At 40.8% G+C, this 24,587-nt stretch overlaps 1 protein-coding gene across 1 annotated transcript in view; it reads right to left on the reverse strand.

The window, feature by feature from the left end:
* Window positions 1–282: 282 nt before the first annotated feature.
* Window positions 283–24,587, reverse strand: part of SLC2A13 (solute carrier family 2 member 13) — a gene marked incomplete at both ends in the record, with an annotated part of 133,652 nt that continues 109,347 nt past the window's right edge. Inside the window, 4 exons of the mRNA XM_079544480.1 lie at window positions 283–509; window positions 1,452–1,604; window positions 1,737–1,858; window positions 22,997–23,122. Of these exons, the coding sequence (XP_079400606.1) occupies window positions 283–509; window positions 1,452–1,604; window positions 1,737–1,858; window positions 22,997–23,122 (628 nt within the window). The remainder of the gene's footprint in view (window positions 510–1,451; window positions 1,605–1,736; window positions 1,859–22,996; window positions 23,123–24,587) is intronic.

The raw sequence follows: 24,587 nt of genomic DNA on the forward strand, positions 1-24,587 counted from the left end.
AGTACATCATGCAAAATACCTCAGCATGGTGTGGGATTGCAAACATCTGGCTAATTCATATAATTGTGGAATTCAATCTCTTTTGGAAGCCATTGCTTTTAGTTATCAAGAAAACATGAGCATATTGAATTTCCTCCCAAACGGAGCCATTTTGAACACGAAGGCATTTTTAACTAGACAGCAGAAAGGAGAACCAGACCAGAAGCAGGGCAGTGAGGTCACCAGAGAGCTGCTTTTCCCCCAGAAGGCTTTTACATGATTAAATACATTAGCAGCTGAAAATTATTCCACATCAGAAGCATCATTGTCAGAAAGATGGTAATTACTTCCCTTCACCCGAATATATTCAATATACCTCCCTTCATCAGAATCTGACATACCACATGTACACAGCCTGCTTTCAAACAAAGATTCAATTTCCTCTAGTTTTTTCCCTTTAGTCTCAGGAAGGCAGCCATAGATGAAAAGGAGTCCCAGGCCAGCAAACCCTGCGTACAGAAAGAAGGCTCCTGCAATACAAAAGAACACACACAGTCAGTGATGGAGCATCCCACCCCTCTGGGAAAGGCAGAAGAACTCATCTGTTTTTTGGCAAGTCATTTTACTGTGAAAATAAGCAGCAATTAAATTATTGCATAGCCAATAAAAAAAAGGTGATAGGAAGGGTGAGAAGTTTCTTAGTTATTCTTAATGTCACGGGAATCACTAAGACTGCTTCCCAAAAATGAGAAACTTCAACAAAAAAGAAACAGCCGGGATTAAAATAGTGCTTGAGACTCTTACATCTAATTATCACTTACCAAAGACAATTAGCACTGAGAATGATCTCATCACCCCTCATACATTTGCCCCCCCCATTTATGGGGAGCCAAGAAGGCACCAAGAGCCCAACATTTACCTGCCATTTGTTTCAAGACCGATGCCTGAAAAGAGCAGCAGCAGCTGAAAGGCTCTGCACCAGTAATGATGTGAAGGTCACCAGATCTTCATGCAATGTACAGGACTTGTAGCAGAGGGGCTGAGCAGTAAGCTGACCAGCTCTCCACAGGCTCCAGCAGACAGGACTCAATAATCAACAGCTGGGAGCAGATCAGTAGCATCTTCAGCTGTATGGAGTTTTGGCAATGACAACTGATAATGGTCTCAGATGCCATTACAAAATGAGAAATTGCAGATGCCGTCTTTCTAAGTGAAATATTTCACCAAGCCAAAAGGTAATTTTTTCAGATTCCTTGTTTATGCAACTTTCTAGAAAGAAAGAAGCATTTCTTATGGAATCAGGACCAAACTGCAGGCAGGTCATACCAGGTGCCTGGTCTTAATGGAACACAGTTAGGTGAGAACACTGCATTCACAGTTGCAATTTCACAGCCAAACTAACTGAGATCTAGAATCTAAGTAGCAGAAAATCAATGCTAGCACTGTGTCCGTGGACACAGACTGTTCCTTACCATAGTAGGTCAGATATTCAGCTGTATGCAGGAAGGTCAGTGACACCAGCACGTTGAAAACCCAGTTGACTCCAGATGAACACGCGTTTCCTGTACTTCTAGCCCACAGAGGGTAGATTTCAGAATTCACGGTCCAGGGCATGGGACCCATCCCTAAGAATTAAAAACAAATCAATCTCAGTTTAATGGCTGCATTGAAGAGCAAGTTTAATGTGTAGCCTCACCATTTATTATTTCACCTTTACCATTTCTTAAACTTCAACGTGAAAACAAACATTAGCTTACCAGGTGCAAAGAAAACCAAGTATAAAATAAGGCCCAGAAGTGCTGTCCAGGAGTATGGGGTGGGGCAGAAATTATACGCCCAAAACAAATCTTCTTTTTTGAATATGGTTTCATTTGAACACCTGAAAAAAAAAACAATAAAATCTAGCGTTAAACAGTTTTCAGGGAAAGGATGACATACCAAAATTATCATGGCATGCAGCTTCTTAGGGAAAGCTGACAAACGTGAAATTAAGCGAGGAAAGCCCCACCCTGTTTTGTCCTTTAAGCCAAATCCTACATTTGGAAACGTGCTTTTTCCTGAGCCTCACAGATAACATTGTGTGTGGCCTTAGGAAAAGCACCCTGCAGCACATTCCTGAGTTTAAGCACTTGGCTTCTTGTATCTGCTCCTTCAAATGAATTGTCTTTATCAGGCCAGCAGTCACACCAAAGCCAATGAGAACACTAACACAGGTATCACACAGTGCAACAAGAGGTGCAGCGACAGAATTTGAGCTGAAAATGAAAGGATTTAGGTCAAATGGAAGTTAGCCCTTAAGGCACTGATGAGCTGTGTGCAGCACACCTTGGGTGTAAGGGATAAAGGCTGTGGAGTGTGCTACAGCAACATGAAGTTGTAAGAAAAGGAGAAATAGACTTCCTTTTCTCTGCAGTGAAATAATTAGGAAGGTCACGGCATTTCAAACTAGACAGTAAAAAGCAGAATCAGAGCAGAGGTAACAGAGCCTGAGCTGATAAAAGAAAAATTGATTTTATTCCCAGGACTGCGTAGAAATTGCATATTTCTAGGAATAGGCATAAAATCATGTATTTGAGTGCCAACAATGTAAAGTATTTTAAAGGAATTCTGACAACTTCATCTTTTCGTTATATATCTTATTTGTGGAAATCAGCATTTGTTTAAAGGAACAAGAAGCCATTGCTGTAACTAGAGAAACTTTTCAGCTGCAATCTCAGCAATTGCTACAGCTGAAAAAATGTGTACTTCTGGCAGAGTAGACTTAGGCAGAGAACACCCTTTCATATGCAAACCAAGTTATTTACTTGAAGAGAAGTCACAGAGTACTGAACATCTGTCTGGACTACAATTTCCAGCTTAGCTGAGCACTTATGTGAAGGACAGGACCCCCTCCTTTGTAGAAAAACTAGAACAAACCCTGCAGTGGGTGATAAATCAACATATTGATATTGCAACAAATAGCAAGACAGAGGAGCAAAGATCACCACTGCAGCCAGCTTCCTAAGGAAAATTTCCAGCACAACTTTCTCCTCTAAGTTTTCCATTACGAAACAATCAGCCAGCTCTGAACTGAAGAGGAATGAATGCTGGTGAGCACCAGGGTGCCCAATGGCTGATTCTGGGGCAGAAACAGTCCTGATGTTGGCAAGAAAGTAGCAACAAAACAACCTTTAAATCAAGGCATCACCATGAAGTCCCAAACCCAGTTTTGGGACAGTCGGACATCCGGAATTCAAATACACTTAAACAGAGGGGTTAATCCAAGAAATCTTGGGAAGTGTGTGTGAAACCTTTTCAATGGCAGTGCCAGCTTGCACCTACCTCATGTAGGCACACAGATTCAGTTCTGGGGTGATCAATAATATAAGGAGAACAGAGTTCAGCTGAACAGCACCCTGACAGATACGTCCCTCAAGCCTGAGATGCTGGCAGCTGCCAAATCTGGTATTTCTGCCTTCTCTCAGAGTGAAATCCTACAGCCAGCATTACAATTTCTTGATCTTGCTTCTCAGTACTGCCCAGTACTGTCCTTCTTACGGCACTTTGCTCTTTCATGGCTCAGCTCAGTGTCTCTTTTATGTCATGACAGCCAGGCAGGGATCATTCCCCATCAGCATCCACTCTGACATTCTCACGCTGATCTCTCACCATGTATGGGTCACATCAGCTCCCAGATACATCTCAGGTACAGAAGGCAGAACTGTGCAATTCCTTACATTAGGGAAATGCTGTTTGCAAGACGGATTACCTAATACCTGGAGATGACATTGCTACCTCTCATTCCACCTTAATAGCTGCCTGCTTCAGATCAGCATCCCTGTGAAATCATGGCATTGCTCAGTGCCACACATTTGTACAACTGCACATTTGCTTCTTTGCTACTACTCTCATTTAATTCGCAGGTGTTTGGTAATAAATACAAACTGATTAGCGTGCTAAAATGCCCTGATGCTGAAAATGGTTTCTCCAGTCAGGCCAGCCAGCTTGGCAGCTCCTCGAAGAGAAGCCTCATACATGATGAGCTTGGTTAATTACCTCACACACACCTCTATCAGCCAACCTGCCAATTCACAGCCACAGCTATGGGGAGGATGTGTCCCCCACCACCTTTCCCTACACACCATGTATGTGGGAAAGCCATGTATCACTGAAGCCTCCTAAATTGCAGAAGCTGCTGACTATGCCCTCCTCTCTGACAGTAACTAAGAGGAAATCTGGTTGCAAGAAAGCAGATTCAGTACACTGAAACAGGAAAAATTGCACAGGAAACATGGATTTAACAGAAACCTTGCAATAATAAGCTTCTGTGTTTTACTTATCCTTCAGGAGTAAAACAGGATGGCACACAGAATGTAAGCAAAGACACCTGCATCTGTTGGAGTCTTGTATTCGCTGGGTATGTACACAACAGCACTCCAGTGAGGACACGTCCGGGGGTGCACTCAGGTGCTGTCACTGTGCTAATTCTCCTGCTGCACTCCATTTCTATGAGAGCTGCTTTGTGCTAAAGAATATACTAGTGATTTCTGTATAAGATAATGCCAGATACAATTCTGAATTTGGTCTGGGATGAAAGACCAAATAGGAATCTACACTGGAAAGCAGACAAGCAGCTACTGATCTCTTCACTAGCTAAAAAGCACAGAGAAGCTTCCATGTAAACCACTTACAAGTGAAATTATGCAGTCACGTACCACTGCAAATAAATAACAACGTGCTGGGTCATTGGCACCTTTGTATAAATGGTGAAGACAGACCACATTCTTCCCTCTGAAATTGCTGCCAAAGTGAAAGCACGATTACTTTGAAAATCTTTACCACTCATTATGTTCTCCCCAGACATTTTAGGAAGCACATCTGTTATAATCAGTGGAAACCAAACCTTCTGACAATTGATGTGAACAATTCTATGGACTGGAAATTAATCAGAACAGCAGCAGATTTCTATGTCATGTGCATTATGTATTTGGTTTCAAAGAGCCCATCCTAGATCAGATTTAGCCTGCAGTGCAGAAGGCGTAAAGCTTTGCTCCCTGCCTTCTAAATTACCTTCGTACGGTGCATTAAAAGGTGAGAAAGAAGGGCTGCTGCAGGTGGTCTAAGAGGCAATTCTTAATAACAAGAAGATAAAACAAGATAAGACCACTTCCTTGATAATCAGTCTAAATTATCCTAATAGTTGAGCCAATTTGGTTGCAGAGTAATTCTCAACACCGAAAACCACAAACCAGGGCTGTCTTAGATGCTACATAGCAAAGAACATGTTAGCACAGCACAAGAAGGCTGGTTTTCTTCTCAAACTTCTGTTAATTTTTACTTTGCTCCAGTGAGGAATGTGTGGCTCTAAATATATGGCTTTGTAAGAACTGAGTGTTTCATTTAGAAAAGCCCTTATATTTTTAATATGAAAGCTGCTAACTTCTCACTGTCTCTTCAGCCCTTCAGAAGCATCTTAAGTGGATTTAGATAAAAAAAATTCTAAAAGGTCAAAACTCAAATCTAATGAGATTATGGAAATAAATTACTGCTAAAGAAAATCGAGTGTTATCGTTTGTGTTCTTAAAAAGCTCATTAGAGCAGCCTTATTTCCAAAGTACGCATCCTGCTCTGAGAAAAATGTCAGCATTGGGTTTGGATGGTACAGAATTCAGATCCAATTCTCAGTTGCACTAATCCACCATTTCCTTGTTCTAACAAGAGGAAAACTGCTTAAGGACTGTTGTTATGTCAGACTTCTGTGTCTGGGTTATCAAGACAGAGATAACTGACAATTTATCAACTTAGTTTCTGGTGTAACACCCAGTTCATGGATTTGAAATATCAACATTAAAGTGATCTTAAAAGTCTCCTTGTGTAAAGAGCTGACTTTCATATCACGCCCATCAAACTGAGCAGTATACAGTTAGCCTGAGCTTACTGACCCAGCTTTCCACCAGAAGCCTGGGCACGGCAAGGACAGAGCAGCCAACTGACCTCACTAAGAGTAGCTGCTGCCTGCAAGAGGAACACTTCCTGTGGGAGATGCTTGGGGACAACTACAATTATTTACCCACAGGCAGCTACTGGTCCCGTGGAAGAGTTCACTCCTTAACATTTGCTTTGGTTGTCACAGCTTCTCTGCTTCCATTGAAGATAGCTGTTTGTTCAAACAGACCCCTAACTGTCATTACATTACTTACAGGAGAGACCTTAGCAAGTTATCAGCCTAATTGTGCAATAAGTTCGTATGGTCAGACATGTAACTAAGGACAACTTTGGAAACTGCCTCTATGCTGCTCATCGGGTGAAGCTGAGCTGAGGCTGATCCAAACAATACCCAAAATCAAGCTGTGCTGGCACCAGAGGCAGAGGAGTTCAAAGCTACAGGTTCATTCACCCGGCCTCTACCATCTGCCAAATGCAAAAAAGATTCCTTAGCAAAATCCATTGAACTGCAAGATATAGTTTCACTATAAATCAGTATATCCTGGTTTAAAGAGAAATTTCTACTCCTTTCAGCATCTGATTTTATTTTTATATGTAGATATACATAAGGTAAGATGCTATCTGAAGCTCTAGTGTAACTCATTCCTTGCAGCAAACAGCAGATTAACTACACAGTGAGCAGTATCTGAAGCCATACTGAAACTTCTCAAGGTTCCCTAGCTGCTGCCTGCTGTGCCTCAAAGATGCACCATAGATCCATGTCTCTTTAGAGAAGTTTGCATCCACTGCTTTGAGTCTGTAGTTGGCACAGAGAAGTAACTCATCCACTAAACTGGATGTTGCTAAAAAAATGCAGGTGGCATTCTCATGCCAAGTGATGGCAGTAATAAAGTAATAAAGCACATACACACAAAAACCACAGAAAAGAACAAGAACAAAGAACAAACATACGCAACCTTGGAAAACATATCTGTACCATTTTATGGCATTCTGCTAGACATGAGTTAACCCTCACTGCAATCTGAATTTTGAGACATTTACTACTGCATTTTGCTAAAACTAGTAAGGGGTTTTTAAGATACTAACATGCACCTTAAAGTCTCAGGAATAACAGTTTACTACAGGAAAGCTCCCATTGAATGTGTTTGCACATGACAGAAAAGCAGTCCTCATCACTCTGAAGCCCACCGCTTTGTTATGCATGCAGAGCTGTGAGTTACATCTTGAGCAACTGGATAACAGCTGCGGTAATTGCCACTGTCCAAAAGAACTGAAAACTCTTAAACTGAAACAAAATTAATTAATTTCTTTATGCACTGCATTCCATGCCCAGTGAGTTTATGAGTGTTACAAGAGCTAGCACAGTGCCAGCAGCAGGGTGTTCTCCTGGGGTTGAATGGTTCTGCATCTGGGAAGCTGAAAGCACATAGTCAAAGACAAATCAAAAAGGTAATATAGGAAGCTTGGCTGCTTTACCCATTTCAGAGCCAAAGAGCTCACAGTAGCTTGCTTTATTCTGTGCCGTAGGAGAAGAATTTCTCCTGCCATTTTACATTTTAAGCAGACATTTCTTACAGATGTGTTTGGAGACAGCCGCAAACAGATTCAGAAATAATCATCATTATTCACATCAAGCAACTTTTTCTTTACTGGTTGTTATCCTCCGATCCTCCTTTTATCTTCTTTCTTACAGATGTGATTGAGACCCCACAGACTGCTAAAATCTAAAATCAATCATAAGGAATTTTTTAATATATATCATTAGGCTGTTACATTAATAAATTACTTAATATTTCATGTACTTAAGGATGAGAGCTCTCTGAAACAACTACTTTATAGAATTTTCTATAGCACGACTACCTTCCATCACCTCAGCCTTCTCAGAAAGCACACCTGCATGACATTCAGTGCCCTGCTCTGGTTTACCTCTGCTCCTGACCATCTGGACAAAGGAGCAAATGCTTTTCATACATACATATATGAAGAAAAGTCTTAAGAGTTTTAAAGATTTGTATTTTCGCCAGCTGTTCCTATCCTCTCCAAGTCCAACTTGCTGCTCCTTTAGGCTTCTTTCTCCCCCATGCTAGCATCTCCTGAGCTCTGCTGGCCTCCTCGTGGTCACTGGCTGCAATTGTCCCGCCCTGCAGTCACGGTACAGATGCTTCAAGCTTCGTTTTTATTCTATCTACCAGAAACCAGAGAGAGGCAGCCCACTGCTGCCTCCCACACCGCTGCTGTATATGCTTCCCTCCTCAGCCTCTGTGTTCTCCTCACCTCAAGATACGAATGCAAGCAGGACCAGGCAGAATACACCTGAGGTTAAAGCCCTCCCATCAGATTTCACAGCGGTTGGTAGCACTCATTAAGCACATCCGTAAGCCAGTCTCCCATGAAGCACACTTAGGAACCACGAATGGAACCACGAATACCTTTTTGTTTGTTATGGGATCTGAACCACATCACACATGCGCAGACGTCTCTTTCTTCCAACCATTTTTCTACTGTTCTAAAGTACCAGATGGTAATGAACATGACGTGCTTGTCCTTTACAGAGTGCCCCATCCTCAGCCTGATTCTGATCTCAACTGGACACACTCCGCTTATCACAATACAAATTAAAATTAAGTAGCAATAATTAAATTGTACATTTCCTAATTCTGTCGTGATCAAACCATAAATAATTTAAATACTGTATTAATAATGCATAAACTTGAGGCGGCTCATACAACAGCTATGAAAAATAATCATCATCCATTCACTTACATGTCCTGTAGTCAGGCCTACAGAATTTTAATGGACAGAACTGAAATAAAAACCTTATCAAAATGCAAACTCTAAATCAGCTCGGGGGCTTGGGGTACAAGCATCTTAGCTTAACGCCACGGTCCTTCATGCATTTCTGCCTATGCTTATTTCAATGACTTTAATTGTTACACAATAGGTCAGAGTTTCAAAATGAGGTGGTCAGTACTTCTTAACATCAGACACTTTCAGGTTCCTAACATGTAGCTGATAGCACTAAATCAGCTATTTGGTTGAGAGACAAAGATGAAGGAAAATGGCATATCCATCTCATTTTCTTGAAGAGAAACTTCAAAATTGCTCTGGCTTTCAGAAAAATGAAATGAGAAAACAAAAAGGATAGGAATAGAAAAGAGCCCAAAACAACTTTTGGTTTAAGACTTTTTTTTTCTTTTTTTTTTTTTTCCTCCAGAAAGCTATGAAAACATTTAAATATATATATAGTTACAGAAAATGAGGACCTTATAATAATACTTTAAATACAAACTCATATATTTAAACATATTGCTGCACAATCTGAGCACACAGAGGTCTAATTTATATCCATATGTATCCAAGTCTAAGGCTAAAACAGCAGGCAGGAGGCTTGGGTAGGTTGAAACCACAGCTGTGAAAATCAGATGCAGTACTCTCAGTTAGGAAGCCATGACACAAATGTGTTGCTACATGAACCCAGAAGGTTTGAAGGTGCAAAATTCAGTGATAGCTATAGCACAGAAAGATGATTCTAAGATGGAGAATCAAATGCCAGCATGTACAATAAACAAGAGCACAATCTGGTAATCATTTCTGGATAGATTCTTGCTAAAAGTTAGTTGATTATTTAAAGATACTTTTCCCTGTAGACACACAGAGATATGTTTTTGTTTCTTTAAAATATAGACATTCTGAAGAGCTTTTTCCCAATCAGATGACTCACTTCTTAGCCTGATATGTTGATATTTAGCTGCAGAAAATATTTCTCCAAAATATCAGAAAAAGCTTCACTGACAATGATGTCATACAAGGTCAGTGTTCCAGAAAGGTAAGCAGAAGCAAAGCCCACATCTGTTAAATGCTTTCCCAAAAAGAGAAAATAACGGATTTTTGCAAATTTAAAGATCAATCTGTAATATAATATTTCAAGCTACCAAAAGTAGGATAATGTAACAAAAGAATGCACTATTTCAGGTACTGCTGAGAATGGTAATGCAAGACTTTTGCTCTTTTGCCCTCTTCCATTTGTCCTCTAAGGATTTACAGTCTCTTACATCTGTGTACTTTAAAGACCAAGTCCTTTCATAATTTTTGCTGCTTTTTCATTTACATAATGTTCTCAAAATGCTACAGAAAAACACTAAATCTGGCAGTCCATACTGAAAAATATGTATGCAAACATTGGTTCTGTCCCATTCATTGACACATCCTGGCACTACAGTTTCTGCATCTGCAAGAGATTGTGCCTGCTGGTCCACCAGGATTTTACTGTTCACCACAGAACTCTGCTTGTCCATGTCTTTGAACAACTTTATTAATCCAAATCTTCTATTGCTCCATTAGGATAGGTTCCACTGCTCCACAGCTTCCAAACTAATGATGGGCATGAGGACTTTGATCACTTTATAAACATGGAGGTGTGCTCTCGCACAGTGCCATTGGCAAGTTATGAAGCTATGGGGATACCAACTTCCCTGTGCAGCCTGTTCCAATGCTGGACCACCCCCTCCATTAAGAAATTCATCCTAATTCCCCCTTGGTGTAAGTTGAGACTGTTTTCTCATGTCCTATCAGACACCCACCTCACTATAACCTCCCTTCAGGTGGTTGTAGAAAGCCATGAAATCTCCCCTCAGCCACCTTTTCTCCAGACTAAACAACTCCAATTCCTCCAGCTGCTCCTCAAAACTCTCGTTTTCTAGTTACATCAGCTTGAGCAACTCTACATACTTCTTGTAGTGAGGGGCCCTGAACTGAACCCACTACTCAAGCTGCAGCCTCACCAGTGCACCACACAAGGAACAGCCACCTCCCCAGTCCTGCTGCCGCACTACTTCTGATGCAGCTCAGGACGCTGTTGGCCTCTTTGGCCGCCTGGCCACAATGGTGGCTCTCATTCAGCCAGCTGCCAACCAGCACTCCCAGATCCAATTCTGCTGAGCATCTTTCCAGCCACTCTTCCCCAGGTGTGTACTGCCGGATGGGGTTCTTATGACCAAAGTGCGGAACCCAGATACTTTGTTGGCGGTATTTCACAAATTTTAGACATAACAATCATTGACTAGACACAATTTTTAGCATTAATAACAGAAGCACAAAGCTGTCCGTGCACTAGAAGAGCGGAAAGGTGTGGAGGCAGTCTGGAGACCATATGTACTGGTTTGATATGTTTTTGGAAGTGGAGGGAATATGGAAAGAGCTCCGCATGGAATTACTGATAGAAATTGGGTCAAAGAGCTCAATAATTCCTGATTTCTGCTTCCAGAAGTTAAAGCATTTAGTCTTTCCAATTGTATCACTTCGCACCATTAATATTTAATAATTAAATTGTGGAAATAAATTGGTCTGTGGATAAGGATGTCAAATTCAGCCTTTAGAATTGCATGCAAATTCACTATCAAATAAATCTCTACGCAATGTTTAATCTCATTTGATTATTTTTTTAATCTGATTTTACATTTAATTAACTAAATAATTAGCATTTTAAAGTTTTCCTGGTTACAAGGCAAATATGAACCAGCTGTGTATTTGTTGCAGAAGCATTAGTTTCCCTCAATGGCAGCCAGCAGACCCTGAAGGCGGCCAGCAGCCCCTCTTTCTTACTTCCTATGAAGACAGGCTGCCTCAGCGATCTGCACTGCAAGTGCTGAGAGCAGGGCCCAGCTCAGATTTTAGAAGAGAGGAGGGAGAGAAGACGGGTTTTTGATCTCTGTTCACAAAGGTTATATTTTAATTTTAATAAAAATATCAAAAGCAATGTGAATATCCTCTTAAAACTTTTCCTTTAAAATATTAACAGAATAGCGTGCAAGAATTGCTGGCATGACGGAACAGTCTATTCTATAAAATACAGGCTAAGTCAGCTGCAAAGGAACCATATGGACCAACATCTTTTACTCCATTAGCCAAGGAACTACAAGAGAGATGGAGGCTGATACCTTTGACATCAGAAGTTGAGTAAGACAAATTCTATCCATACTTCTTGGTCTTACTCACACTTAGAAGTAACTTTCACTCTTATGCACTGTGCTGTTCACACACTGCCCAAACGTCAGCAACATCTGAAAGGCACCACTTCAGTTAGAGTTGCCAAAGGTAATGCTAAGACCAAAGACACAGGAAGCCAGGACGTTGATGTATTTTAGGGTGATGGTGACTTAGCAGAGGTATTGACTGCAAACTCACCTCCAAATGAAACAGGTTCTATTGCAGTGTTATCATTTTGTTTTTCCATATGCTTCCAAACATTCCATTAAGCAATAAAAAAAAAAAACAAAAAACCAAAAACAAAAAAACACAGAAATAATTCTATTGGTTCTGATCAGTCACCAAGTTTGTAGAGAATAGCATGTAATTAAATATAATACAAAAAAAAAATCCTACTCTGAGCCCACAGATGGGAAACGCTGAGCTACAGACGTGGCACGGAATGGCAAGTGTTACAGATTCAATTCTTAATCCAAATGAAACACTTTCAAAGTTTCAGTCCTGAAGTCCCAGCCAGGTGAACTGCAGCACAAGTGCCAGCGGGTGGCCCTGTGCCAGCCCTGCTGCTGCAGGCACACTGCTGCAAACCCAACACCACTTCATCCTGCCTGAACTGCCCAGCTGTCGCTGCATCTTACAGCCTGCAGAAGTGACCCTGCACAGAAAATGGTTTTCCATACGGCTCGTAAACCTCAGACTCACATTCATGTTTCAGCTGGAAGTTAAGAGAGAACAAAATTTTGTCTGTCTGAAGTTTTGCTGAAATCCAAAGGAAAGTAGATGGGTAAAAACGCTCTTCTGAGTTTGCTCTTTTGTTGAATCTGATTTAAGGAACGGTGAGAACAAAAAGCGCAAAGCACGTTATCAGTACTGTCTGTATGAGCATGCCTTTTTAGCACCTTCCTTCTCTATTTCATTTCTAGCTATTGATATATACACAGATACATTTTATGTTAATTGTTCCAGTTTATCCCACTTCCAGCCAAAGTACAGAGCTGTTACACTCAATTTCTGTTACTGTAAATTAGATTCAGGTATTACAATTTACCTACCATCAGCAGCAATGTCTGCCATTACAATCAAAATCCATCTAAATCTGAGACTTGTGGATCATTTTCTAAAATACATCGTGGAACAACAAGCTTTTCCCTGATTCCAGTAGGTGGCAATGTCTTTGCCCTAAAGAGAAAATGCAGCTTCAGAAGGGAAAAGCATCAGCACATCCCTTCCTCAGAGGCTATGGGGAGGGTGTCCATGAAATTGATAGGACTCTAAGGAGAACTGAAGGAACTGGGGCTGTTTATTCTGGGGAAAAGGAGGCTGAGGGGAGACCTTACTGCTCTCTTCAACTACCTGAAAGGTGCTTACAGCGAGAGCAGGGTTGGTCTCTTCTCAGTGGTGACAGAACAAGGGGAAATGGCCTTAAGTTGTACCAGGGTAATTTTAGCGTGGATATCAGGAAACATTTCTTTACAGAAAGGGTTGTTGAGCTCCCCAGGGAGGTGGATGAGTCGTCATCCCTGGATGTGTTTAAAACCCATTTGGATGTGGTGCTCGGGGACATGACTTAGAGGAGGGTTGTTAGTTAGGGTAGTATGGTTAGGTTGTATGTGGTATGTGGTTGGACTCGATGATCTTTAAGGTCTTTCCCAGCCTGAGTAATTCTATGATTAAGAACAATTCCTCAGCTTTCAGTCCTGGTAAATGCTCTGGAAATCATTAATTTGGGGACTGCAAATGGAGCCCCAAAGAGATTTTTAAAATGTCCAAAGTCCGCTTATAAAGAGCAATTATTTCACACTAGATTTGTGAGAGCAATCGCTCAGCATACAGCATCACTCTGCTTTGATCTGTGAGCGCAGGCACAACACCTATGGCAAACGCAGGGCATTTTATAAAATACAGAAATGATGAAAGGTTACATTATCTCCAGCTTATGATATTAGTAAACGTCACATACCAAGGCTTTCAATATTACAGGAAACTCAAAGCACGGAATCTGGGAGAATGTAGTGTGCTTTTTAAAACAGTTACTTTACCAAGAAAATGTGCTAAATGGGAATATGCATCACCTGAAGCCCAGGTTTTAAGAACTAAATACTCAAACGGAACCACAGGCGGCAGAGAAATCACAGAATCATAGCATCACCAAGGTTGGAAAAGACCTACAAGATCATCCTGTCCAACTGTCTGCCTATCATCAGCAGTCCTCACTAAACCACAGAGAAAAAAGTCCATACGACCCACATGCCAGAAGTGCCCCATGTGCCACAGTTCAGCAGCACACCCCATCCCTCACAGGCTGCCCACTTCTGAGCTGTATTAACAGGAACGTTGGGTTAAAATAAGGTCATGGCTTTAAAGGAAATGAATCAATAATTCTAGCTCGTCTTGTACTGCTGAAGGACTGATGTTATTGTCTCCGTCCTCAAGGAAATGGACCACACACGCAGACAGTGCACACAATAATTCATACAAATTAAAACTCATTAATCATACAGAATTACTCCACAGTTCTAATGCAGAAATGTGCTAATTTATTTTCTCTCCAGAAGGAAACATAAACAGACAAACAAAAATACTCTGAAAAAGCTTTAATCCTTTTAGGAAGGGAAGATATCACTACCACTTCATTAAATGACACCATTACTGAATAATTACTTGTTATGGAAAAGAAAGTGGGTAAAATACGGGCTATAGATGCTGGTAAAGGTACAAACTTCTGCTAGTAGAACTGGGTTTGACTCTGCTGAACGTTCTTTATCAATACAGATCCCCAGGAACATCCATCTTTAGAAGACTTTTTAAGGGAACGGGAACAGGAAGGGAAATTTCAATTTATTAATTCTTTTCAAAGTGTAAGAACCTAAAAAATCTGCTGAGGCAGTTTTCAATGAGGATTTTTATTTAAATCTGAAATTCAGAATCAGTAGTGAATTATACATGAAAAGTCTTTACTGTCCCTTCTCCTTTCTCAGAAATCAAAATGCACAGGCTCCAAAACAGGAAGCAATCCCTGTTGCACCGGCTCCCAGGGAATGGGGAAATTCCCAGCCCGCTCCCAGCAGCAGCTCCGCAGTGCTCCCAGGAGAGGCAGGAGGGAGAGGCAGAGGCTTTCCCATCTGTCCCTAAAAAGACGAGCAGCTGCAGAAGCTAATTAGCAGCAGACCTCTATGGGTAATGAAAGACTTTTCTCCAATGCACATTTTGTAAGAGTGAGAAAGCAGCTGCAGGAGTTGTCCACCCACTCTAAGCACCTTGACAAGAGACAGGCAATTCTCTCATTTATGTCGGCATTCTTTTTCTTTCCTTTCCTAGCTACCTCCTTTGTGAACCAAAAGCTTTTTAAGTGGGAAACGATTATTTTCCTCTAGTCCCATCCCAGTTAACATTTCTCCATTGAAATCACTGTAACACATTTTTAAATGACATCAGACAGCACCTGGGAATGCTTTAGCTCAAGGGCCACCTTTACTCTTCTATTCCAGTTACCTCAGTGCTGTACCATTTGAAGTAGCTCTTACAGCAACTATCCCAAACAGATGTCAGCATCTGTCTCTTCATTATTCTCTTTCAGAATGCCTTTATGAATAGTAATGCAGACTAAGATCTGGAAGTGGGGTTCAATTCCAGAGATGAGAACAGATGTACAAATGACATTTCAAACTAAGCAGATCTGCTTATAAATCCTACTTTGTGCTGGATGTCTCCAATAAATACATTGTCTTCAGTATATAAACTAAACATTTCCAGGATCTGAACATATTCACAACAAAACTGACTAGGCATATGTTTTGTCCTCCTTTCATCCAGAATTTGCCATTGGTTGAGTAGATGTGATGAGTTAGAACCATAGTAATATAGCTCCAATACATATTGCTCTAATAAAATAGTCATTCCCAACTAATTACTCTAAAGGAACAAAAACAGTTTCAGTTCAGATTACCATGTTGCTCTGCTTATTATCTGAGGCCTAAGATACAGACACGATACGTAAAGAACATTAATTGTTCAGGCATTAGATTCAGTCAGAAATCATAAAATCCACCCTGCATATTAAAAAGAATCAAGAGACTCCATCTTCTATTACAGTTTCAACAATATTGCACCTCCAAAAATTAAAGTACCACAAAGTAAGTACCATCTTTTTAAAAGTTTAAAGAGATCTGATTAAAGTTATCAGTCCCACCACATAGTAACCCCATTTTAAGAGATCTAAAATACATGACGTCTCAAGGATTTGAGGGGAAAGAGTGGCTGAAAGGATCAGAACATTAAAACTGCACTCATTTGGCTACTTACTTCTGCGTCGCCAAGAGCATAGGCTTCATCTGTGGCTGACACAATACTCCGCATCACTCTGTCCTTCTGTTCTTCCCACTTGCCCTTACCCATCAGCATTAAAATATGAACAAGGGGTTTCTGAAGTTCGTCCTCCACCTCCCCTCTCTCAAGAATCACACCTCTGCGTGCCATATAACCACGGTGATTATGCTAATACCCGCCTCTCAGGAAAGACCCAGTTCTTAGATTTTACGCTGACAAAGACTGTAATCAGCTTCAGAGCTCTCATTCATTTCTGTTTCCACACACCTCACTACCTTATATTAGATGTTATTACGCTGAAGGATGTCCTCCTAATCAAAGAGGACAAGGAGCACTGTGAGCTCCCTGCTGGCCCAGGTTTCCATCCTCATGGGCAAGTGGTGAATGTAATCAGAATTAAATCGTATTTGAAACTACAAACATTCTGTTTCTCCTTCCTAAATGATAACTGGAGGGAGAGGGAAGATTCTGTGTTATGGTTCCCAGTGTAGTCATAAATATTCCAATTCAGTAAACAATTAGCATAGTTTAGAAAGAGATTTTGCTATGAATAACAGCAACTCTTCTAAGTGATGCTTACGTATGCACGGATGTAAATATTCTGTACATCTAGCCAGTTTGCAAAATACATTTATTCTCCCTGCTACACTTCTGCATCACAAATGTGAGACAGTTCTACGCATCATCTTTATCAATCAGAATACTTAATAAAAGAAATACTAGTTTATCTTCTAATTGGTGAATTTAGTAACACTTTTCCATAGAATCCTTGTAGAAAGATTCCAGATAATGATTTCAGTAATAAAATTCTTCCTACATCTCGGAACAAGTAATGGACATATGACATGTGGACATACGGACAGAGGAGTTCTTCATTCTTGGAGTGCAGGCTGGTGCCAGCCGGTGGGCACAGGGCAGGCTTTGTATCTCTTGTCCTGCCATGCACTGAAAACAGGTTCTCAGGCTCCAATGACTGGAGGACACACACATTTATTTGTATTAATAAAGCAGTCACAGCAACTTTTACACATGTACTTGGCACTGCAACAGCATCTTCAAAGAGAGTGACTTGCAAAACAAACATAAGGAACTCATGGCTCTACTTATAAACAGCAAACAGAACCCAACATTTCTAGAAAAAAACTAATGTCTCTACCAAGAAAAAAGTATTCTAGTAACTTCTAACAGCTTCATCTGCTATGGATTAGACAACAGGAAGCACAGTGTGGATTTAAAATTCTCTGGAATACTTACAAGGCTGTGACAGACACCGGCACATCCCCCACTGGACACAAATCAGGCCATTGTCTGAGAACCCGGCTAACAAACTTCTCATTTTTTGTAAATGCTGGAATCTATTTAGCATCCAAGCTTGGATGCTGAGGCCGCAAGGCAGATTCCTGTGGTGGGAATTCTCATGCAACTGGGAGAGGGAGTGCAGTGGCTGATGAATCTACAATGCGTGATTTAAACCCAACTTTGTCCAGAACTTTAAGCTACAGTAACACAAACTCTAATGGACACAAGCACCAGGCACAGAGTGACATGCAGCATCTGCATGCACACTTTCTACCTGAGAGGAAGTGCTCAAGAGAGCAGCAGCCATCAGACAGCAAATGACTTTGCAAAAGGGGAGCTCTGCTTCCTTCCACCTTCGTACCAAATGCCCTTGGAGAGTGGAATGCTGCTTTACATTCACAAGAAGGTTTGCTGGCTTCCCACGCATTAATAACAATGGTGTATGTTTGGGGTTTTTTTTAATCTTTTGAGATTACATACTTGTCTGTTTCTCTGCCTTCTAAGCATGTAAACTTTTACACTAACTTTGAGTTGGGAATATTCTGTGAATGTTCTATTGGGCTGCTGAAAGTCTAAATCTAGAAGTAATTGTAGCCATGTTTGTTGAATAAAACCAGTATACTGCAGTTTATAGCACTGCTATTCCACGAAGGGAAGGGACTGTCCTGCTCTGGTACTGCCTCACTTTCAGCACTGGGAGCAGTTTTGGGCAGCACACTTTAAGGACATAAAACTATTAGAAGGCATCCAAGGGACAGCAACAAAGATGGGGAAGGGTCTAGAGTGTGAGGAGAAGCTCAGCTCCCTGTGTTTGCTCAGCCCAGAGCAGAGGAGCTGAGGGGAGGCCTGATGGCTGCAGCTCCTCACAGGGAGCGGAGGGGCAGCGCTGAGCTCTGCTCTGTGTGACAGCGACAGGGCCCGAGGGGACGGCATGGAGCTGCGTCAGGGGAGGGGCGGGAAAAGGGGCTCGGGAAAGGCTCTGCACCAGGGGGCGGTGGGCGCGGAACGGGCTGCCCAGGGCACGGTCCCGAGCTGCTGGAGTTCATCCAGCAAGAGTTCGGTGCTATCAGAAATACGATTTGATTTTTGGGTGGTGCTGTGTGCAGCCAGGAGCGGGACTCAACAATCCTCGTGGGTCACTACCAACTCATAATGTCCTGTGATCCTACGATTCTCCATCAACCATTAAACTCCCGTGACAAAAAAGATGTTCCTTGATGAAGTTAAAAATGGCAGAAGAAAGCAAATCACTTAGCTCTTCTCCTTCATAGATTTCTGCTACCAGTCCTCCTCCTCGGGGGATTGTGGAGACCTGCCAGCTAATTCTGTGGACAGGATGGCTTCTAGACTTGCCTCTGATCTGCAATGATGCTATTATTTCTTCATTATTGTCTACTGTATAAAATCAGCATCTTTCTCCCCAGAAGGAGATTGCTCAGAGTTGCTCATGAGAGCCATTTAGCTCACAGGGGTGGGCCTGCTGGGGACCTACAATATTCCCATATCAGGGTTAATGTCACATCAAGGCACTATTAGTACCTCCTTTCCTTCCACAGTTATTCATTCAGCTGTAAGATTACTAATGCAATTTAAAGTTCTTTCTAGAGTACTGTTGGCTGGCCGTCAGGGTTATTGTAATTACATGGAGAGATATTTCAAGGTTTCTGAGAGCACTGGGGTAGAAATTGCAGTTGTGGGGAAGGAGTGGGTTTTCAGTTACACTACAGAAGTGCAGAACTGAAAGCAGCTGCCTCCACATTCGGCACTGACCAAAAACTGACTCTGCCCAATGCCACCCGAGCTGCGTATTGGAATTTTCCCACTGCATTCCCATCTGTAGAACAGAGATAACGTTTTTTATCAGCTTTGTGGGGATTTTATAATTCCATGTTCATGAAGAGAATAGAACTGCCAGCTACAAAACTTTCACAGGCCTTGGAAAACAGAATTCCAACAGAGAACTCTCATAATGCACTGCAAGAGAAGACACTGCTCTTCTTCTTTTGTAACAAAATGAATAATTTAAGAACACTCAGTTGCTGTCTTGAAGCCATCTTTTACTTGTCCCTGGGCAGAGCTGGAGGCAGCGTGGTTTGCATGCCAGCTGCTGTTTGTTAGCCAGTTCAGCAACACCGTGGGCTGCGAAGCACTGGCTGTGCCAGCATGATAGACAAGATGCTCTTCTGCGTTTTTTCCCAGTATTAGAGCCAGGCTTATGCAACTGATTAATAACAAAAACAATCTATTTTCTTTGTCTCATGCGAATGATCTTACAAGTGTACCCATTGTGCATTACCTGCACTGCTCTTAGGCTGGACTTGGATTTGGTCTAAATTATTCTTGCACTATTTCTATGGCATTCTCCATCTCCTGGGGCCACTGCTGGCTGCAAAGTTCCCTATATTCAAAAGGAACCAAAATGCTATATTCTTCTAGAAAAACATTTGGATGGTTTAATTGTCTGCCTAGGTTCCTATGACAACCACAGCAACACAAACAGCCTTCCTGGCAACCACTGGAGACCAAAATCTCTGCTCTCTCCCCTCCCTTCGCTATAACTTCTCAATTTAGAACACACTGTAACTGGATAAATATGATTAGCAAAAAAAAAAAAAAAAAAAAAAAAAAAAGTAGTGTCTAGTATACAAAGCTCGCACTGGGGAAACCTCTTGCAAATGAAAATGTATTACTGTATTTTTAGATAACAGCCAAAACATTGCCTGTTAGGTCAGTGTTATCAAAGTACCTTGGGATCAACTGTAAAGAGCAGTGCAGAGCTATAAACATAGAAAAAGGAGGGGTTTCTCTGTCAGCTCATGAGGTTGTGGTGAGCTGTAAAAGAAGTATGACAAGATCTCTCCTGGTGCCTCATAGCACCGCTCACCTGGCTGGCAGGCTATGCATCACAAATAGATACACATGGCAGAGCTGCTGGGGTTATGATGGCTGCAGAGATATGTGGCTGCACGCACATCGTGTGATGTGACCGTATGCACTCCTCTATGTCTGCAGCTCAAATCCTTCCAGAAAGAAAAGCATAAAGAAGACAAGAGCACAGCAGCGCAGAAACACCACATGGCACAATCAATGCAAGCACAGCAGAAGCTGTTTTTCTGAAGCTCCAGCATCATGGAAGATGGCCAGCATTGCTGCCCGAACAAACTGAGGTCCAGCAGATCCCAGATAATATAGCCTGTGTATTCTTTCTCCCCTAAGCAAAATTGCTGCCAAAAAAAAATGGCCAAAATTAATTCTAGAGGTTTAAGAACCTTAAACCCATTCAGCCAATACTGGATGGCATTAAACCATCAAAACAAGTTACAAAGAGGCTGTGTGTGATGCATTTAGAGGATATTCACAACTCACAAAATTGTCTTTTAAGCTATTAAACTAGTTTCTCATTGTAAAAATATCATATATTTGTTGAGCCTTGTTGCTGTAAATCTAGCCTGTGACAACATAACTTTGTGGAACAAGGGGATTGCAGTTACAGCACAGCTGTAACTTCTTCACTAGTGCGGTTGGTCTCCCTTAGGCACCCATCCTCCCTACAATGGCAGAATGATACAGATGGCTCCTGCCACACTGAACAACTGGAAATGTAACTATACAGGTTTCACCACAACAATCCTCTTGGAGAGGAAATCCTCTCTGTGGGACTAGTTTTGCTGTGAAGCAGACTCAGCATTTGAGGAACCAGAGGTAAGAAGTCTATGATGTGAATCCTCAGAAGCCAGAATTCTATAGTTATTCCTTCCAAACCATTATGTGAGATGTATGTGGGAGGAGGAGGGGAGATACATGCCAGTCCCACAGGATGTGTGACAGAAGGCAGCACCTGGCAGTCTACAGCTTGAATGACCAGATTGTGGAAAACTTCCTGATTATGCAGACCAGGTGGAGGCAAGATTAGAACTTAATGAATTAAACACTAGACATGAGGATGCACACATAATCTTTGGAAAAAGAAATGTAGTTATTTCATTGGATTTCTTTCTTAAGGCAGGAAATTCACTCTAATGAATATCAATATAACAAATTTAAAACTTGAGTTTTTTATTTAAAGATTTTGAACAGGCTCATTGTGCTATGAAACTATTGTACAGTATATAAATATTGTATTCTGCAGTTTGAACTTGAAATATTTTTTTCTTGTCTAATTTGCTCCAGTAGGCTGCACAACAAGGAGTGCTCTGTGAGACTAAATCACAAATGTAAAAGGATTACTGATACCTATATTTTCCACATGCTGTATAATAAGACTATCAAATAAAGTTTATCTACCAATTATACCTTACAAATTTATGTTTCCATTTATATGTTACCGTGTGCTTTTATGATATTGCTAAGTAAAGAATAGTACTTAAAATTACAGTATAAATGAGATGAATGTTGACAGAATATGAAGGCTTCTTTCTGCATCTGGAATGAGCCACTAGGCATAACACCCTAACAGTGCTGAAATAAAAAGGAGGACAGTTTTACAGTCATTTTAAATCATTTTATGATTCGCTGATACCTTCATATCTTCCAAACTCTGTCCAGTATGACTTGCTACCTGCTTGGATTTAATTTCTGAGAAATACATGCAAACAAAAAAAGACCAAACCTCCACACAAACTTCTGCATATTTTCCAAGTATGTTTATAGTGTGCTGGTGGCAGAGATAAGGAATGGCAAGAAGGTTTTATCAGCAGCAATTACACACTTATCAGCAGTGATTCTCTTGTGCCATTGAACCATTCTTCAGTGTAAGCCTAGCCCTGATGGTTTTAGAAGTGTTGATAAAGCCATTCCAGGACTTTACTCCATCTCCTGAAATCATTCTTTAAGAACAGTCAATACTTCAGCAAACTTGGGAAGTGCTGTGATTTCACCAGGAATCTGTGCTGCTTAAGAAAAAGAGGTGTGATGTATTTTGCACATCAGTGGGTATTCTGCAGTTACACTGGGACATTTCACTGAATTCACACATTTTTACATGGTAAGTGCAATGTACATCATGTTCCCATGTTAAGCACAGAAACACAGAAACGTAGCTGCAAACCATGCTTTGGGCAATTTGAACTTTTCAGATTTTTACCATTTTAGATTCTTCAGCAACAAGGTTTCCTCATTAAGTCAATAATAAAAATGTTTCTTAATCAAAGTACTTAAAAAGAAAATTAATTCAGGGGGTAGAAATGTGTATTTAGGGAATATGCCACCTTGAGCAAATGAAGACCTCTGGGGAAAGTTAATTTAACTAATTGCTGATATACTTTTGCCATGGCAAAACTGGCAGAACATGCAGAACCCACTGGCATAAATGCTTTTATTTAGGACGTTTGTTAGAATGTAATTGCCCATTTATTTACAGTGCTTTTCTTTTTTTCTTTCAGAAGATCCTAGAGTAAGATTCTATCTAAAAGAGAAAGTGTTCTTGACTGCACGTGTGCCATAAGAATAGCGTAAGGCCAGAAGATCTTGAAAAGCAACATACCTGCCCCAAGCGGCTTTCATCGTCGAATGTTTGTCAACAGGGATGCATGAGGACTCAACAACACTTGATTTATTCAGTTTGTAGCAGAGACCACAGTCCGGATCTAACATACATCCATTACAGTAACTGAAAGAGAGAGAAAGAAAGAAATACTTAAGCAACACTTTATTTACTTGTAACTGTCAAAGGCAACAGCATTGTCTAATCATTCTTGGGATGCACATAATCAAGTTGTCAGTGCTGAAGACAAGATAATAGAAATGGCCCTAAAGGGAATACAAATAACTTTCTCCTTCATCTGCATGACATTTCGGCAAAGGGCAAGACTACTTGCAAATCTTGAGCCCTGTGAATCTTGATCAGGATTCAGGAGAATTCTCCTATGAAATCAACTGTGAATTTAAAAACAGAGATAGATGGTGGTTGAATAGAAAGAACTGTGTATCATACAGTTGATAATCAATCCAGGATTTGGGCACATAGGATTTGGGAGCCCATCTGAAATTATATCTCCACGTGAGAACTCAGGCAATGAGTTCTAGGCAGAGTAAATATGTCAGTGGAGCCAATCCATATAGAGGCATCCAGCACCCCAAACATATAGAGGCATCCAGCACCCCAAACTATCCCATCTGCCCTTTACTGTGGCAAGCACTGCTCTTTCGATCGTTCCTGTGTATCATATTTGCCAGCTTCATAAATATATCTCAGATTTCCTTGGGATTCTTACAGAGCAAGAAATGCTCACATTGAGGCAAAGTTTGGTCAATGCATTCTCGAGAGTGATTCCAGTGACAAGGCTGCAAACTTTTCCAGACTCTTTATCATAGCAACGACTCAGTGAATGAAGAAATAATCTGCTAAAACTACTACGCTGTAATTAGCAAATGTAAAAGTGACTGGATAACAAAGTTCCAAAATCTAATTCAATAACGTAGATTATAAGGCTTTTAAAAATCCGAAAGCACGTTTACCATTGAGTTATTCTAACTTTCCTTACGGGGGTGTAGCGATATAAAAGCGGTATAATAAGGTGAGTTTGTATGATACTTGGCAAAACGTCTGGGAGAGCATTGAAACCAATGCATTAATTTGAAGTAGGTACTTTTATACTTCTCTGAAGTTTCAGCACCATGTAGTCTTTGTTACTGCAGGCTTTCTAAATTACCAAATGATTGCAGAATTTCCAGACTGTCTGCTCTTGATAAACTAAATGTACACCTTCCTCTTGCGTAACTGAGAGCTCAAATCCAGGTTTCAACATCTGGCTTTTTTTTTTTTAATAATTTCGTCAACTCTTAGCAGTAAAGATTTCTTTCCTCTCTTGCATATATAGATAAAAAGAATACAGCTCTGCAATTATAAGCCCTGAAAGGAACACTTCAATATTACATTAGCTGAAGTTAGTTGCATTTTGTTAATCACAGCAATGGACAGCAATCAAAACAGAACAGAAACAGAAGATAGCAGATTAATTTTTTTATGTTTTATATATATTTTAGATTAAATATTCTATATTTTTTATAAATCACGAATGTTCAGGTATGTAACAACAATTACAAAATAACTAAATACTAAATACACCTACTTT

Source organism: Tetrao urogallus, assembly GCF_951394365.1.
Source record: "Tetrao urogallus genome assembly, chromosome: 1".
Lineage (NCBI taxonomy): Eukaryota > Metazoa > Chordata > Aves > Galliformes > Phasianidae > Tetrao > Tetrao urogallus.